The following is a 17160-nucleotide window of genomic DNA, read 5'->3' on the forward strand; positions in this document are numbered from 1 at the left end:
ACCAGAAAGAAGACGCTGTCGTTGCAGACAGAATGCAGAAGGGTGGAGTGAGTAAAGACCGGCCCTGCAAAGCCTGCTTTTAGTGTCAGCCCTCAGAAGAAGGGCGATGGCCACCTGGAGAGTGTCTGGAGAGTAGACAGTACGGGAGGAAAGAGGCAGGCTCAGGACAGCAGTAACTATGCACTCTCTCTTCACCTTCCTACTGCAGAAAGGAACAATGAGAATGGACAGAATCTGTGCAAAGTGATGGACTGTCAAATGTGCAGCCGGATTTCATCTCTGAGGTCTCACTTCACAGTCACACTCCTGACCACCAGCCATGCTGCCCGTTACACTCCTGACCACCAGCCACGCTGCCCGTGACACTCCTGACCACCAGCCACGCTGCCCGTGACACTCCTGACCACCAGCCACGCTGCCCGTGACACTCCTGACCACCAGCCACGCTGCCCGTGACACTCCTGACCACCAGCCACGCTGCCCGTGACACTCCTGACCACCAGCCACGCTGCCCGTGACACTCCTGACCACCAGCCACGCTGCCCGTGACACTCCTGACCACCAGCCACGCTGCCCGTGACACTCCTGACCACCAGCCACGCTGCCCGTGACACTCCTGACCACCAGCCACGCTGCCCGTGACACTCCTGACCACCAGCCACGCTGCCCGTGACACTCCTGACCACCAGCCACGCTGCCCGTGACACTCCTGACCACCAGCCACGCTGCCCGTTACACTCCTAGTCACTAGCCAAGCTGCCACTGCCATGCTCTTGGCCACTAGCCACACTGCCCCTGCCTCACCTCTGGCCACCAACCATGCTGTCCCTGCCATGTTCCTGGCTAACAGCCACGCTGCCCCTGCCATGCTCCTGGCCACTGGCCACACTGCCCCTGCTATGCTCCTGGCTAACAGCCACACTGCCCCTTCTATGCTCCTGGCTAACAGCCACGCTGCCCCTGCCATGTTCCTGGCTAATAGCCACACTGCCCCTGCTATGCTCCTGGCCACTGGCCACACTGCCCCTGCCATGCTCCTGGCTAACAGCCACGCTGCCCCTGCCATGCTCCTGGCTAACAGCCACACTGCCCCTGCTATGCTCCTGGCCACTGGCCACGCTGCCCCTGCCATGTTCCTGGCTAACAGCCACACTGCCCCTTCTATGCTCCTGGCTAACAGCCACGCTGCCCCTGCCATGCTCCTGGCTAACAGCCACGCTGCCCCTGCCATGCTCCTGGCTAACAGCCACGCTGCCCCTGCCATGCTCCTGGCTAACAGCCACACTGCCCCTGCTATGCTCCTGGCTAACAGCCACACTGCCCCTGCTATGCTCCTGGCTAACAGCCACACTGCCCCTGCTATGCTCCTGGCTAACAGCCACACTGCCCCTGCCATGCTCCTGGCTAACAGCCACACTGCCCCTGCCATGCTCCTGGCCACTGGCCACGCTGCCCCTGCCATGTTCCTGGCTAACAGCCACACTGCCCCTGCCATGCTCCTGGCTAACAGCCACGCTGCCCCTGCCATGCTCCTGGCTAACAGCCACACTGCCCCTGCCATGCTCCTGGCTAACAGCCATGCTGCCCCTGCCATGCTCCTGGCTAACAGCCGCTCTCCAGCCGCTCTCCATGCTGCCTCTGTGATCCTCTCAGTATCTGTAGATATCACTGGCAGCAACTACTGCCTAAAAATGCAACTGAGGCCACAGGCACACACCACCACACCTCTGCAAGAGGCCAGGACTCCGGAAGAACCCCACGCTCACTTTATATCTGCTGCTCCCCTCAAGATCCAGCAGTAGGGGGAAAGGCGGCTACTTCAAGTGGCATGCAGGTCCATCAGTGCCCCAGCCACGGCCATCCAAGCAGTGAGAGCAGCAGGTCCCCACTCCCACATCCGCAGCACTGGAAATGTGGGGCACCTGAAGGTCTGGTCATACTCCCAGGGTCCTTCCTTTCCCCCAGGCGGCAGTGATGGCTACAGGGCAGGCCCACGCTTTCCCACTTCCAAGTCACGACCTCTCCCCAGCTCTTTCCTCTGACCTCCATCGGCCATCCCCTCACCAGCTCCCAGAGTCTGCCTGTTCTCAGTGGACCCTGGCTGACAGCATCATCAGTCACCAAGGACACTTTCCTCGGGAAGAGCCCTGACAGTGAATTTCACATGCAAGCCTTAAACAGATTAAGCACGTCAAATCTAACTGTGATGAACATACCTGGCCTACAAGTCCAAAAGAGCGGTCCAGGCTCCTCTGGTCAGCGTATTTCCTGATTTTGTTGTGTAACCATCCCAGCTCTGCAAGCCGGGCTGCCGTGTCCCTCAAAGATTTATTTAAGTTTGCCTGGAAAGGAAGGAAGCACACCAGAGGTCAGAACTCAGCATCAGCCTAGGCACTTGCTCTGACAGTCTCACCTCAACCCCCAACACGAGGAAGTTAGAAGTAAGGACCACACCACCAAGGGGAGGGCACAGTGTGAGGACACCGGGCTCCTGCTGTGTCACCAGCACTCTGGGGCGTGCCCACCGGGACCTTGACAGTCCGCAGAGACACAGGAAGTGATGACCCTGCCTGCTGAGAAGAGCCGAGGGCAGAGTCCTCACTCACAGGGCTGGGATGTGGGAGCCTGCGTCAGGAACGCCGTGTCCAGGACAAGACTCCACACTGGCCGGGCGGTGGTGGCGCACGCCTTTAATCCCAGCACTCGGGAGGCAGAGCCAGGCGGATCTCTGTGAGTTCGAGGCCAGCCTGGGCTACCAAGTGAGTTCCAGGAAAGGCGCAAAGCTACACAGAGAAACCCTGTCTCGAAAAACCAAAAAAAAAAAAAAAAAATTAGAGTCAGCAAGACTCCACACTGGCCTGTTCCCTGGGTCCTCTACCCTGCAGCAGCCCCATCAGTGACTCATGGGGACCACCAAGCGCTGCCACAGAGGTCGGCCATGACAGGGCAGGGCGAGAAGCCAAATCCAGCTGTGCGACTCACTCGGTGCCCACTCTGCCAAGCCCCGGATGCCAGCAGTAAGAAGCTTGATGATATCGGGACTCAGTGAGTCCTCCTGTCTGAGCACCGCAGGCAGGACTCTGTCGGCATACCTTGCCTTCCACTTTGTAGCAGTTCTCGGTGCTGCTCATTTTGATGTTTTTGCCGTCAATGCCCTGGAACACGTAAAGAATATCCCTCACAAGAGCTGCTTCAGTAACTTCCAATGAGCCTGCAAAGTGATTTTTAAGACAGTAAGGAACACTCTCCACGGAAAATGAGGTGCATGACTGATTGGCTGTGTGCTATACATTTGCTCCCAGACCACATATACCATCTCTACTGAGCTGTGAGTTAAGTGAGCTCAAGAAGCAACAGACGCGTGAGACAGGAAAGGAGGGCTTCCTGAGGGGCGGGGCTCCTGCAGTGTCCTGCCGAGGTCTCTGAAGACAAGCCTCCCCGTGGCCATCACAGGTAACAGCACAAATCCACCATAGGGAGTAACCACACAGCAGGGGGTGGGTGATAACAGCTTATTGCAGGGTGATCCTTCTAACACCACCAGAAATAGAGTTCGTGGCTCAGAAAAAAACATCAGCTTCCCCAGGTCTTCTGAACAAATGCCACAATAAACTTAGGGGGTTAGCCAAAAATGAGCACAAAGAGGAAGAGCAACACCCAGAAACCCAGGATGTCGAGGGGACCCAGAGAGAGAGTCAGGAGCAGTCAGCATTCAGAGCCACCACATAGAGTACATGGGCACATCCTTGGCTGTGGGCAAAACTGCTGCAATCACCTATCAGGTTAACAGTGTCCTTCAAATCTCACACGGCATTCTTGCCCATTTCCACCTGTGGTTCAGTTACTAAGCAGCAGCTAACAGTCAGCCGGTTGTGAGCCATGGGTTCCTGTTCTTTCTTTCTCCTGTCCACCTAGACATGAGCAGGGTAAACTCTCCGAGCACGTACAGCAGACTCACTGAATCTTCCTCAGGAGTACATCTTCATTATCCTTAAGACCATCTCCATCTCGCTACTTGAAGTCTACCCTGACAGAGGCACTACCCTCCTCCATGGCTGACTTTACAAGCATTAACCACTTACTTTTAACCTATTTGTAACCCTCTTAAAATGTATCTCTTGTAAGCAGCATGTACTTAGTACTCAGACTGGAATTATTCTTAAAACTTTCATGGAAAATAAGTATTTATGCCTTTAGCAAGTGCACCTGGGTTAAAGCAGCCATGTTACTACTGTCCCTGTCTCCCCCACTGCTCCTTCTTACTGTCCCTATCTCCCCCACTGTTCCTTCTTACTGTCCCTGTCTCCCCCACTGTTCCTTCTTACTGTCCCTATCTCCCCCACTGCTCCTTCTTACTGTCCCTGTCTCCCCCACTGCTCCTTCTTACTGTCCGTCTCCCCCACTGCTCCTTCTTACTGTCCCTGTCTCCCCCACTGCTCCTTCTTACTGTCCCTGTCTCCCCCACTGTTCCTTCTTACTGTCCCTGTCTCCCCCACTGCTCCTTCTTACTCTCATCTACTTCTTCCAAGTCCCCTCTGGCTATGTGGGGAACACAGGTATGCAGGCTGAGGACAATGCACTGGCTTGCGTCACACACCGGCATGTGTCACCCGAGTACCCACCTTTACACATGGTGGGATAATGTGTAGAGAAGGTGACATGTGTGAGTTCTCCATGGGGACAACTGCATGGCCAAAGGCTTTCACGTCCTTGAGTTACAAGGACACTGGCCCCTCGGTTGCCCTTAAGGACAGGAAGCAGCAGCCCCAGCCTCAGGATCAGCCTCAGGCCATGAGTCAACAGCAAAGTCCATTCTTCAGTTCTCATAACCCCACCTGCCAAGCACCGCTATATGTGGTCTACTGAGAAAAGCACATCTCCCTTGACCATCTACCGGGCTTTAAACCCTTAAAGAGGTCTTCCTCTCACCCCCAGGGAACTCGCCAGTGAGGTTCCCTCACAGTCCAAGAACCACGCTAAGCACTAACACCATGACCAAGGCAGACACTATCCTGCGGAGTTGGATTTGGACAGGAGAAGGGATCTTCCTGAAGCTCTGAGCGGCTTCCCAGGAGGACAGCAGAATGCAGTGGGGAGGGGACTGTGACAAGAAGGGAGAGTACAACACAGGGGACAGACAGACAGACAGCTGAGAACTGGGGGTAGCAGGACTGAAAGTGGGCCACACCCAGAAGGGGCCCTGGTGTCAGTCTATGAAAACTAAGGAACACTACCGCAGAGGTCCTGCTCTAAGAGGAGAGTAAAATGGCTTCTAAACGCCAAAGCACATCTTACCACTCGGATCCCCTTCTCTCCTTGACCTTGTCATGTTGCGAGAAAGGGCATTTGGGAGGCCCTTGGAGGTAGGGGTTTGCGAAGAAGGCTGATTTGAAGTCAGGGTCCATGCGAGCCGCGGGCCCAGCTGCTGCCGAAGGCCATCACCAACTAATGCAGCTTGATGAGGCTGCCTAGAGAAAGGAAGAAACATTCCAGCTTCAAATATCCAGACTGTCCGCTGGAGATGAATGTGCTAGCCACTGTGTGTCCTTGTGTTACCACATTAACTACATCAATGTGTAAGTCTGATCCCAGGAGTCTCCTAAACCAGAGTCCCAGCACACTCAGCTCCAGGTCCCTCGCACTGTCCGGGGATACAGACCTAGCATTCAGACCTACTTCCAGGTGGACATCTCACCTACTGTCCATACTTCTCTTCTGTACTTGAGTTCTCTACAAACACACAGCACACCCACACGTAAGCAGTTTGAAATTCTAAAGTAGCTGTAACGTCAAGATCATAGCCTTTCATTCCTTCAACATTTCCTGAGTTGATAGGTTTCAACAGCTGGGCCCTGTTTCATCCGCTGGTCACCAGCCCCCACCCCTACTCTTTATGCATACTATTAAAGAGATCCTACAGTTTTTTGTTTTGTTTTGTTTTGTTTTTTTGTTTTTTTTTTTGGTTTTTCGAGACAGGGTTTTTCTGTGTAGCTTTGCGCCTTTCTTGGGACTCACTTGGTAGCCCAGGCTGGCCTCGAACTCACAGAGATCCGCCTGGCTCTGCCTCCCAAGTGCTGGGATTAAAGGCATGCGCCACCACCGCCCGGTGAGACCCTACAGTTTTAATTCACTTGAAAAATACACAAATACATAAAATGTAAGGCAAAGTAACCTGGAAAATACATCACAGTCGCTCTGTGAAATTCTAACCTGATGCTGATCTCCAGTGGCAACTGTAACAAAACCACTGCTTCTCCGAAAGCTAAACTAGCCACAGGCTCTCAACTGCACCTGTTGACCTAGGGGTGCTCTGGGGATGCTTCTCATCCTGCACTACCCTCAGCATGAGGAGCACCACCACTCTCATCCTGCACTACCCTCACCATGAGGAGCACCACCACTCCCATCCTGCACTACCCTCAGCATGAGGAGCACCACCACTCTCATCCTGCACTACCCTCACCATGAGGAGCACCACCACTCCCATCCTGCACTACCCTCACCATGAGGAGCACCACCACTCCCATCCTGCACTACCCTCACCATGAGGAGCACCACCACTCCCATCCTGCACTACCCTCAGCATGAGGAGCACCACCACTCCTATCCTAAACTACTCTCAGTATGAGGAGCACTGCCATTCTTGTCCTGCACTACCCTCAGTGGGCACAGGCTCAGCAATACTACATATCTGAAAAGAACTGTATATGTAAAATAAAATGTCAGCTCAAAATTGTCTACGCCACTTTTTCATGACAACAATAAGCACTCTAAATTCCAAGGTCACAGATGAGAACCTTTCAGCCAAATATGGGCTTTGGGTCAGCGGTAAGTGCTGTTGGAAAATGTCATGGGCTCATCACAGAGCAGCCTGTGTGTGGTACACGTAATCCACAGTCAAGACCTTCTGTGCAATGATATAACTCAGAGTGACTTGGGAGTCCACCATGCTCACATGGAAAACACCAGCTTTTGATACTGACTCTCTGATCTCGGCTCCTCTGGAAACTTATCCAGCTCAGTCTTGTTATGATGTGGTCGCCAGGAATGACAATGGCCAGAAGCTAAGCCAACCAATTACCTACACACAAAAACGTGTACTTAACAGAAAAGAATCTGAAGGTCCATTAACCACATCGCCACCTGCTACCTCAGACTGGATAGAAAGTTAAGACTCCAGACACTGCCCTGTCCTACTGCACATTCCTGGTTCCCACCCTCTTTGCTCAGAGCATTAACCGCGAGTCTGAAAATCACAGCCTAAAGACAATTCACCCTGCTACTTCTTAAAAGGGCCTAGCTAAAACCCCGGGGACAGATCTGCAACACCAAGACACACACAATGCCCTAGAAACATGGGCAAGACAAACATAAGCCCCTGATTCTACTGGTTCTATCATGTCGTGTGTGTGTGTGTGTGTGTGTGTGTGTGTGTGTGTGTGTGCATGTGTGTACATGCATATGAGCTCAAGTTACCCAGGGAGGAAAGGCTGCACAGGGGTGGGGCCACTGAGACCACATATGCCGATGCTGCTGATGCCACTGCTGCCCAAGCTGCCGGAGCTCTGTGCCTGTGTGCTGCGGTCCTGGTAGTTCAAGGGGAGGGTCTGAGGCCTGGCATAGTAGTAAGGTGTCGAGTGAGCATCCCTTGGTAACGCTTGTGCAAATAACGAAGAATAGCTAGTTATCTGAAATGAAGTACACAAGAACACAGAGGTGAGAAACTGCAGAACAGCTTGCCCTCGGGACCTTTCTACTCCTATCGCCATGCTATTTCTGGAATTGGATTTGAATTTCACACTTATTCAAGCAAGTCAACGGAGATGCTTTTGAATGGTTATAATTGACAGGATTAGGTGTTCTCTGAACTCCAAAAGAAAACACAAACAAGTGTACAAGTCTATCACTGTTACATATGGAGGAGGTTGGAATACATGCTGCACCCACACTCCTCAGCTTCTTGCCAGGCCAACCCCTGCAGAACTTTCTATTGTACTAGACCCTGTAGTGGGAAGAGTACAGGGATTTACAGCAGGAAGCCACTGGTATGACAGTGACCTGTGCTCCCAACTCCTGGAAGCAGGAGAACTGCCCATGGCTTCCCAGCTCAGATGGCCCTGATTTCATGGTGTCAACTCTTTAACTACCTGGGCTGCTCAATGCATTGTTACATCAGAATTACACAGCTTTCCAACACATCTTCTAGAAACTGCCCTTGGGAATGAAGAAACAACTCGACTCCAGGCTTAGCAGGCTTTTGCTTTTCTCCTATTATTTTCCTCCCTATGAAAACATGGTATAACTGTCCCACAAGACACGGCTGAGGCCCGCTCACCCACCTTGCCGGTTTGCTTGCGAGGATCCTCACTAAGGTTCAGCAAGAGGTAGAGGATTGACCATTTGTTTTTCAAAACTCCCTGTTTAGATTAAAAATAATATTACAAGAGCTATTACCTTTCCTGTTTCATTATTTATACTTATTTCCAACATAGACAAACATTTTAAAATTCACCTGTGGACATTTAATCTGAGCTCACTTCATGCATCATAAAATAGTACTACCCCTCAGAAGGCTGGGATTGACACTCTGTAACCAACACCCCCAGGTCCTTAACTCCCTGGAAACAAATCCCTAAGTTACCCTGCTTTGCATTAATAAAACTTAGCAAGCACCATGGTGATAAAGAAGTATTATCAACACCTGTAGATTAAGCTGGCCGTGATGACATCTATAATCCCAGCACTCAGGATGCAGAGACAAGTGGATCTCTGCGGGTTCGAGGCCAGTCTCATCAACGCGGAGAGTTTCAGGCCGCTAAGCGTACATACTGCGACTGTCTCAGGGGGATGAAAGCGAACTGTTTTTCTTAATTAATGTCTCATTTAGAGCAGAGGAGAGTATTATGGAAAAGAGAAGACAAGGATGGAGAGAGCCCCACCCCGGTGAGCATCTCATTTTTCTATAGAAACAGACATGGAGGCAAATTACACATGGAGAGGAATCTCTAGAAATGCAGCCATGAGGAGTAGAAGGCCTAACCAGGCCCACGGACCAGCACTGGGGACCCAGGACACTGCAAACACAAGGAAGGAGGACATGGAGGAAAGGAGCCAGGCCGCTCAGTGACCTACCCAGGCCCTGGGCCGGCAGTCAAGCTCTGTCTGCCCCACACAGACTCTCCCTGGGTTCCATTTCTGCCAGTCAATAGCAGCAGCTGCCATTCAGAAATACCCACAGGGCCAAGCACTCTGTGTGCACCACTTCCGTCATCACTATGACGCCCTAAGACTCTCTCCACCCACGAGGAACCGAGAGCAAACAGATTCGCGATGCGGAGAGAGGACCAGACTGGAACCTGGCCGCCAGCTTCAACAGTCGGTGGAGGCAGACACAGGACTGCTGCGGGCAGTCATGATGGCGATGGGCAACACAAAGGGAGAGGCAGGCTGGCTACAGACGTGTGTGGACACACAGAGGCACAGACAAGAAACAGGCTCCAGTTAGCTCAGGAGTCACTGTCCACCCTCAGTCTCCATCCCCCCACCCAGCTACCTCACCAGCACCACAGCCAGTGCCAGCTGAAGCCCGAGGGTAGCAAGCAATCAACCTGGGAGAACAAAGACTAAATGCAACCATGCCAGCGGTGCTGAGGGCTGAGCTCACCACAGCTGACCCACAGAACCAGCCACCCCAGATCCCACCAGGTCCTTCACACAGACACACAGCTTCATGCCCCGGGTGTCAGCTGCATGTTAAGTGTGGACAAACAACATCCCCAAGTGGAGGACTATGAAAACAAAGGTGTCTGAGGAGTGCGTGCCTACTGGGCAGCCGCCCGTGGCACCTGACGCTTCACGCACACAGGAGCTGCCCAGGCCTATCCCGTCTTGTCAGTCCCGGCTGCACACTGTACTGCAGTCCCCAGACAAGCCGCTGCCCTTGCTCCGGGCCACACAGGAACTCAGCTCGGAACCCCAATGCCTTACACCACACCTGGATCCTCCCTGCTCTAGCTCTGAAAACACTGTGCACCCTGGACCCTTCCTCCCAGGGCACCCCGTGGCATACACAGCAAATGAGACACCCTCACTGATCAGAAAACAGGACAAAATAGTATCAATGACCTCTGTACTTTGAAGGGCTGGTTTTTGTTTTTAAATCAAAAAGATGGAACGGCTACTATCTGGACATACTTCCTGCTTTATCATTAAGCCACTGTCTCATAGGTTTGAAAACATGGTTCATCTCCAGAATGAAAAATTCAACTAGGTTGGTTTTGTGGGCTAGCTGTGCATTGTGGGAAGCCAGCCACCATTTAAAACGATGTTTAGGAACTAGGTGAGGTGGCTTAGACCTGTAATCCCAGAACAAGGGAGACTGAAGCAGGAGGACTGCTGTGAGCTCCAGGCCAACATGGGCCACATAGTGAGTTTCAGCACAGCCTGGTTAAAGACCATCTCACAAAACAGATGATGGATAGATGGATGATAGGTAGGTAGGTAGGAAGGCAGAGAGAGCGAGAGAGAGATATGATTGATTGATTGATTGATTGATTGATTGATTGATAGATAGATAGTAGATAGATAATAGACAGACAGACAGACAGATAGATAGACAGACAGACAGATAGATAGATAGACAAATGATAGATGCACAGATGATACAGATGATAGATAGGTAGATAAACAGATGATAGACAGATGATAGGTAGAAAGATGGCAGACAGACAGATGATAGATAGGTAGATAGGTGATAGACAGACAGATAGATGATAGATAGGTAGATAAACAGATGATAGACAGATGATAGGTAGAAAGATGGCAGACAGACAGATGATAGATAGGTAGATAGGTGATAGACAGACAGATAGATGATAGATAGGTAGATAAACAGATGATAGACAGATGATAGGTAGAAAGATGGCAGACAGACAGATGATAGATAGGTAGATAAACAGATGATAGACAGATGATAGGTAGAAAGATGGCAGACAGACAGATGATAGATAGGTAGGTAGGTGATAGACAGACAGATAGGCAAGCAAGCAAGCATAGGAATAAACAGAGTTTCAAATAAACTTTTAGAAAACAACCTTCTTAAATTTCAGTTTCCCAAGTACACCTCCACCTAGTGGCCACAGCATCAGACACACAGGTTTTGCCTCAGAAAACTAACCCCAGCAAGGCCAAGAAGCTCCCTGACCACAGCGCATTAAAAGCCTTTGTCACACCTCAAATGCAGAAGCCATTCACGGGGAGGAAGACTGAAGAAAGCATTCCCTGGGGACAGCCTGCATGCAAGCTCTCATCCTGACTTGGTAAGCACTCTCCGAGACCGAGAGGGATCCCAAGGCAGCAAACCAGGCAGTCAAATGCACTGAGGAACCAGAGCTCTCGGCAAAAATTCAGGGCCCAAAGAGGCGAGGACTGGGGAACGCGAACAAGCTCAGACTCCACAGTCCTGGGCCCTCTGCACTGTCTCAGGCTAACAGACCTGTGGAGCAAACGTTCAACTCTGGGTCCCTAGTCCTTTCTACAGAAGGAGGGAGACAGCTGGGTGGTCAGAAATCACAAAATCTCACCTTGTGGTCCAAGGAGTTTTTTGACAGAGGCTGACAAATCTTTATCAAAATATTAGATTGGGACAATTTTCAAGTATCAGTATCTAATTGCAAAGGGTTCAAAACTTTTTTTCCTTTTCATTATTCACTACAGCAATAAAATGAGCTGCTCACAGACAACTGTATCAGCCATGGGAGCTTCTGCTGTGGTGGGAACAGGCCTGCACGTCCACCAGCATGCCTACTCCTTTGATGGCAATGCCATCAAAGCAACCACAGTGCCAACCGGAGTCCAATTCCCACCCACAGGACACATCACAGGTTTAACGGGAAGTTGAACAACAGTTCTGACACTGGCCCTCTTAAGAGGAAGCGCTCTCTACAACTACAAGCCATTAGTGATTACAGGGGTGTTTGAGAAGTCAACACCCAAGGACCCCCAAGCATTCCCAAGCCATTCCCCAGTCTCAGAACCCCAAACCCTCCACCGTACCTGCGAATGAAGCTTTCTGTGCAGCTCTGAGAACAGCGCCGCGTCTGCTTCTCTCCTTTGTCGAATAACTGAAAATTCAGAAAAAGAATGGAGCCCATTAGCTGCACACACTGAGAGTCAACGTTAGGAAATCATTTCTTCTGGGCTAACAGACTGGGAAGTGCTGAAAAGAACCCTGAGCCCAAGAATCCAAAGAACAGGACCAGGAGACTTTTAGCAATATCAGTTTGATCAGCTCACCTAGCCCTTCTGTGCATGTAAAACATGGAGTCTATCAGGCTGGCATAAAGAGAGGTCTGTCTACAAATACTGATCCACAGTGAAGCAAGCTATCACCAACTCTACTACTTACTAACAGCTACCTGGAGGGAGGGAGGGATGGAGGGAGGGGGCAGTTATCTAGGGTTTCATGAATTCACAGAGACAATGTAATCCAAGCCACAGCTGTTGTTCAGCTTCCTACAGAGGACACAGCGAACCACGGAGAGACAGAACACAAATAAAGCCAATAAAACCAATCCTAGCAAGATGTAACACAATCTTTTAAAACAACAGAAACGGCCAGGTGGGGATGCACACCTTTAATCCCAGCATTCGGAGGCAGAGACAGGTAGATCTCTGAGTTTGAGGCCAGCCTGGCCTACGAAGCAAGTTCCAGGATAGCCAGAGCTGTTACACAGAGAAACCCTGTCTTAAAAAACAACAAAAGAAATGGACTCCAAATAAATACAGTCATGACATTAAGCAATTGATATTCTTAGTGAGGTTGAAAATTGTTATAGCACAGTCATACAGTAAGCAACTATTTACAAGTAAACATAGTTTTCCCTTCAAAATTGCTGAGCAGAGGTAGAGTCCTGAGTTAGAATGCACTCTACTTTGCTGGTGTGAGAGATGAGGGGACTAACTGAATGCTCCCCTGCATGCCCCCGCTGTGATGGGTTTCAATATAAAAAACTCACTGGTATCTTACACTTGAAGTCAGCCATGGCAAATGGAAAATTAATTTCCTGTGGTGTTCTAGAGGATGGACTGACTATAACTCAAATAGTCTAAGATGCCAACAACCACAATCAAATTTCAAATGCCTGAGAACTCATACGTGACAGGCCAACACAGCAACAGACAAGAGGACCACAGGATGTGAGGGCAAGTGTCACTCAAGACAAGAAGAGCAAAAGGACACTTGCTTATGGCACACCATACGCACATCCCTAAACCAGCAACATACACGTTCATGGCTCACAGGTTTTTTTCTTAAGGAAACTGTACACCACCAGTTTCCTAAGAAAAACCCATTATGTGACTTCCTGACAATCTACAGGATGACACAGCTATGACACACACTGGCAGTGAGCTCACCAGGAGCCCATGAGATCGAACTCACTAAGGAAGTTATGTTTGCAGGATACCCACCAGGCAGAGTTTGGGTGGGAATCTAGACTGCAAGCCGTTTGGAGCTCATGGAAAGAGTTCACACTGACATGGGAACTAGACACGCATAAAAGGAAAGGAAGTCTCAATATTGAGTAACAGGCTAGAATGCCACGGTTACTCTTCTACTTATTTACTAGTGAGTTCAGGTCCTAGAGCCCTGGGGGACATCTGAAACCTCCACCAGTACCTCTCAAGAATTTTCTGATTTTCTTCAGCATGTCTGATTTACAGCATTCAGCATCCTTATGCTTTGGGACCACTAAGAAAAACAAGGTAGCTCAGCATGGTGGCAAGTTTGAAGCCAGCCTGGACTCTGAGAAACACCGGGCACTAATAACACAACCCTCACTCTAGTGACTGAGAAGGCAGCTACATGATTAACGGGACGAGGTGGGCAGCACACAAAGCATGGACAGGTAAACAGAGATGATTACTAGACCAGGCAGGAAGGGGTGGAGTGGCACAAGACTTCAACACATTCCTTAAGGTGACAGGTCATTTAGATCTTATGCATCACTTGTTTCTGGGATGTATTTTCCTACCATAGTTCACCATGGGTAACTTAAAACCAAGAAAGTAAAGTGGCTGACAAAGAGGACCACTGCAGGTGCATGCTGTAGGTGTGACCACTGCAGGTGCATGCTGTAGGTGTGTGTGACCACTGCAGGTGCATACTGGAGGTATGACCACTGCAGGTGCATGCTGTAGGTGTGACCACTGCAGGTGCATGCTGTAGGTGTGTGTGACCACTGCAGGTGCATGCTGTAGGTGTGACCACTGCAGGTGCATACTGGAGGTGTGTGTGACCACTGCAGGTGCATACTGGAGGTGTGACCACTGCAGGTGCATGCTGTAGGTGTGTATGACCACTGCGGGTGCATACTGGAGGTGTGTGTGACCACTGCAGGTGCATGCTGTAGGTGTGACCACTGCAGGTGCATGCTGTAGGTGTGTGTGCCCACTGCAGGTACATGCTATAGGTGTGTGTGACCACTGCAGGTGCATACTGGAGGTGTGTGTGACCACTGCAGGTGCACACTGTGGGTGTGATCACTGCAGGTGCATGCTGTAGGTGTGTGCGCCTACTGCAGGTGCATGCTGAAGGTATGAGTGCCCACTGCAGGTGCATGCTGTGGGTGTGACCACTGCAGGTGCACACTGTAGTGTGACCACTGCATCACATCAGCCCCAGATCTGTCACCAGCCAACACTCCTCAGCTCTGTGTTACAGCTCCGAAAGATCACATCCACACAGATCACTGGCCCATGCAGTTTGACTTAGAAACAAAATCAAAGCCCACTTCATTTGGGCAGTTTATCAGCAGGCCCCAGTAGAAGGAAGCTGCTACTATCGAAGGCAGGTTTTTCAATCCCACTGAAAGGCCCCCACTGCGGCATGCTAGCACACCAGCAAAGCACTCTCTCCCACCCAGGACCAGAACAGCTCTCCCACAGATTGCTGAAGACCGCCTGCCACTCAGAGCCAAGACTCCACAAACCTTCCAGAGGCTGAGGGGGCGGCAGAGCCAACCTCACCCAGCCCAACCACTACTACCAAAGCCAGTGTCACGAGTGGAAAACTTTCTTCTCCAAGGTGCCACTGCTGAGGAGGAGTAAAATGCTCACAGAGTTCTGACGTACTGAAACTGTGCCCGTAACACTGAAGAAGCAGTGACGTCTGGCAGAGAACGGTTAGCTGTTACGTTAGACACCGGAAATCAGGGAGGCAAGAAGGGACAGCGAGGCCTTTTATCTTTCGTATTCTAAAACTAAACTGCAGTGTCATGACACATTTAAAAGAGACTTCCACTATATGTCAATAATTCTAACGCCAAGACAAAATTGAACTGTCCTTATTTTAATAGCATCTATGATTAAAACGTGCTTGAGAAAAGCATACACACATATGCACATGCATACACATGTGAATACATCCATAAACAGACACATACACACGTGTATATCCATGTGCACACACAAATGTATGTGAATACACACACAAATACACACTTGTATACATGCATAAATACATGTAGATACACACATGAGCATGCACATACCTATGTCACATAGGAATTCTTAAGTTTCCACAAGTTTCATAATCCAACAGGTAATAGTTAAGAAAAATACGTACGTTCTTTCTTGATCTTTTCAGCCACTAGGAATTCATCTCTTTCAACGGTCGGAGCAAAGTTGCTGCCAATGACCCTGACGGCAAACTGGAACTGCTGGGCGACATCAGCTGCAAGGTGAGCAAAGGGCGCAGGTTACAGCCCGGCAGTTTTCATCTGCAGAGCACAAGTCAAGAGAACAAGCCACTTTCCCAGTCCTAACTGAAAGGACAGAAAAGCCAATGAAATCACTGACGGAATCAAAGTGTTCCGGAAAAGATGGGAAAAGACAGCAGAGACACAGAAGAATCCTGAAGGAAAACCAAACTGGACAGACAGCCATCTTAAAAGGAGCGATTAAAGGCAGAGCCCAGACGAGGGCTTAGAAAGTAAGCGTGGTCAAAAACCTCTGAGCAGCTCCCAGGAAGAAAGGGCAGAGTTCATGTACACACTTCTACAGTCTATGTTACAGCAGAGGTTTGCCTCTGCTTCCTTAAAGAAACACACAAAACTCAGAATGAAGCATTTAAATAAGAGGACATAAATTCACCAAGACAGACGAGAAGTCAGAGGGAAACGCTGGAGAGCGATGGATAGGCGACGCTCACTCCAGGATGATCAAACTGGAGACCCAATGTCTGCAAGGACACGGGGGAAGGGGAGTGGAAACTGTCATTCTTTCTGTTGTTGTGGTGCACACGCTGAAAGAAGCCACTCAAGCAGGAATGGGTTTATCGACACACAAGTCTAAGTTACTCCATCACTGCAAGGAAGTCCAAGGGCTGCAACGTGAACCAGCTGGTCACGTATCATTCATTCAGTCAAGAGAGTGATGAACTGAAAATAGTATGCAGAAGCCCAGCTCCCTTTCTACACTCTCAGACAGCCCACGATCCTCTGCCCAGGGAACGGTGACACCCACAGCAGGCACCCAGGGAACGGTGACACCCACAGCAGGCAGGACTGCCGACAAGTCAAGATTAACTCCCTATGGACATTCTAGCAGGCCAACCTGGACAATCTCTCATTCAGACTACCTTTCCAGGTGATTCTAGAGTCAAGGTGATAATTAAAACTAATCATCACAATTTCACCTCTTGCCAACATGACACAAACATATCACTTTAAGCCACACCCTTCTACTCTTTGTCCTCAAAGTCTCACGTTATGCTCTGTGCTGGTCTGAACAGAAACGACCCCCAAAGCTCACAGATTTGAAAGCTTGGTCATTAGAGATTGGTGCTAACTGAGAGGGACTAGGAGGTGTGGCCTTGGTGAAGGAAGTGTGTCACTGCGGGTGGGCTTTGAGGTTTCAGATGCTCAAGCCAGGCCCAGTGGCTCTGACTCATCCTGCTGCCAGTGGATCCAGATGTTGAACTCTCAGCTCCTTCTCCCACACCATGTCTGCCTGCACACAGCCATGCTGATAATGGACTAAACCTCTGAAACTGTAAGCAAGCCCTAATTAAATGCTTTTTCTTATAAGAGTTGACATGGTCATGGTGTCTCTTCATAGCAATAGAACACTGACTAAGACAGAATTTGGTACCAGAAGTTG

At 50.2% G+C, this 17160-nt stretch overlaps 1 protein-coding gene across 1 annotated transcript in view; it reads right to left on the reverse strand.

Moving 5' to 3' along the window:
- Tubgcp3 (tubulin gamma complex component 3) overlaps positions 1-17160 on the reverse strand; it is a 62152-nt gene that overhangs the window by 38867 nt on the left and 6125 nt on the right. Inside the window, exons 2-8 of the mRNA XM_059244348.1 lie at positions 15626-15733; positions 12055-12122; positions 8340-8417; positions 7477-7688; positions 5296-5468; positions 3093-3211; positions 2217-2342 (exon numbers count right to left, since the gene is read on the reverse strand). Coding sequence (XP_059100331.1) covers positions 2217-2342; positions 3093-3211; positions 5296-5468; positions 7477-7688; positions 8340-8417; positions 12055-12122; positions 15626-15733 — 884 coding nt within the window. The remainder of the gene's footprint in view (positions 1-2216; positions 2343-3092; positions 3212-5295; positions 5469-7476; positions 7689-8339; positions 8418-12054; positions 12123-15625; positions 15734-17160) is intronic.

The sequence above is a fragment of the Peromyscus eremicus genome, chromosome 17, assembly GCF_949786415.1.
Source record: "Peromyscus eremicus chromosome 17, PerEre_H2_v1, whole genome shotgun sequence".
NCBI lineage: Eukaryota > Metazoa > Chordata > Mammalia > Rodentia > Cricetidae > Peromyscus > Peromyscus eremicus.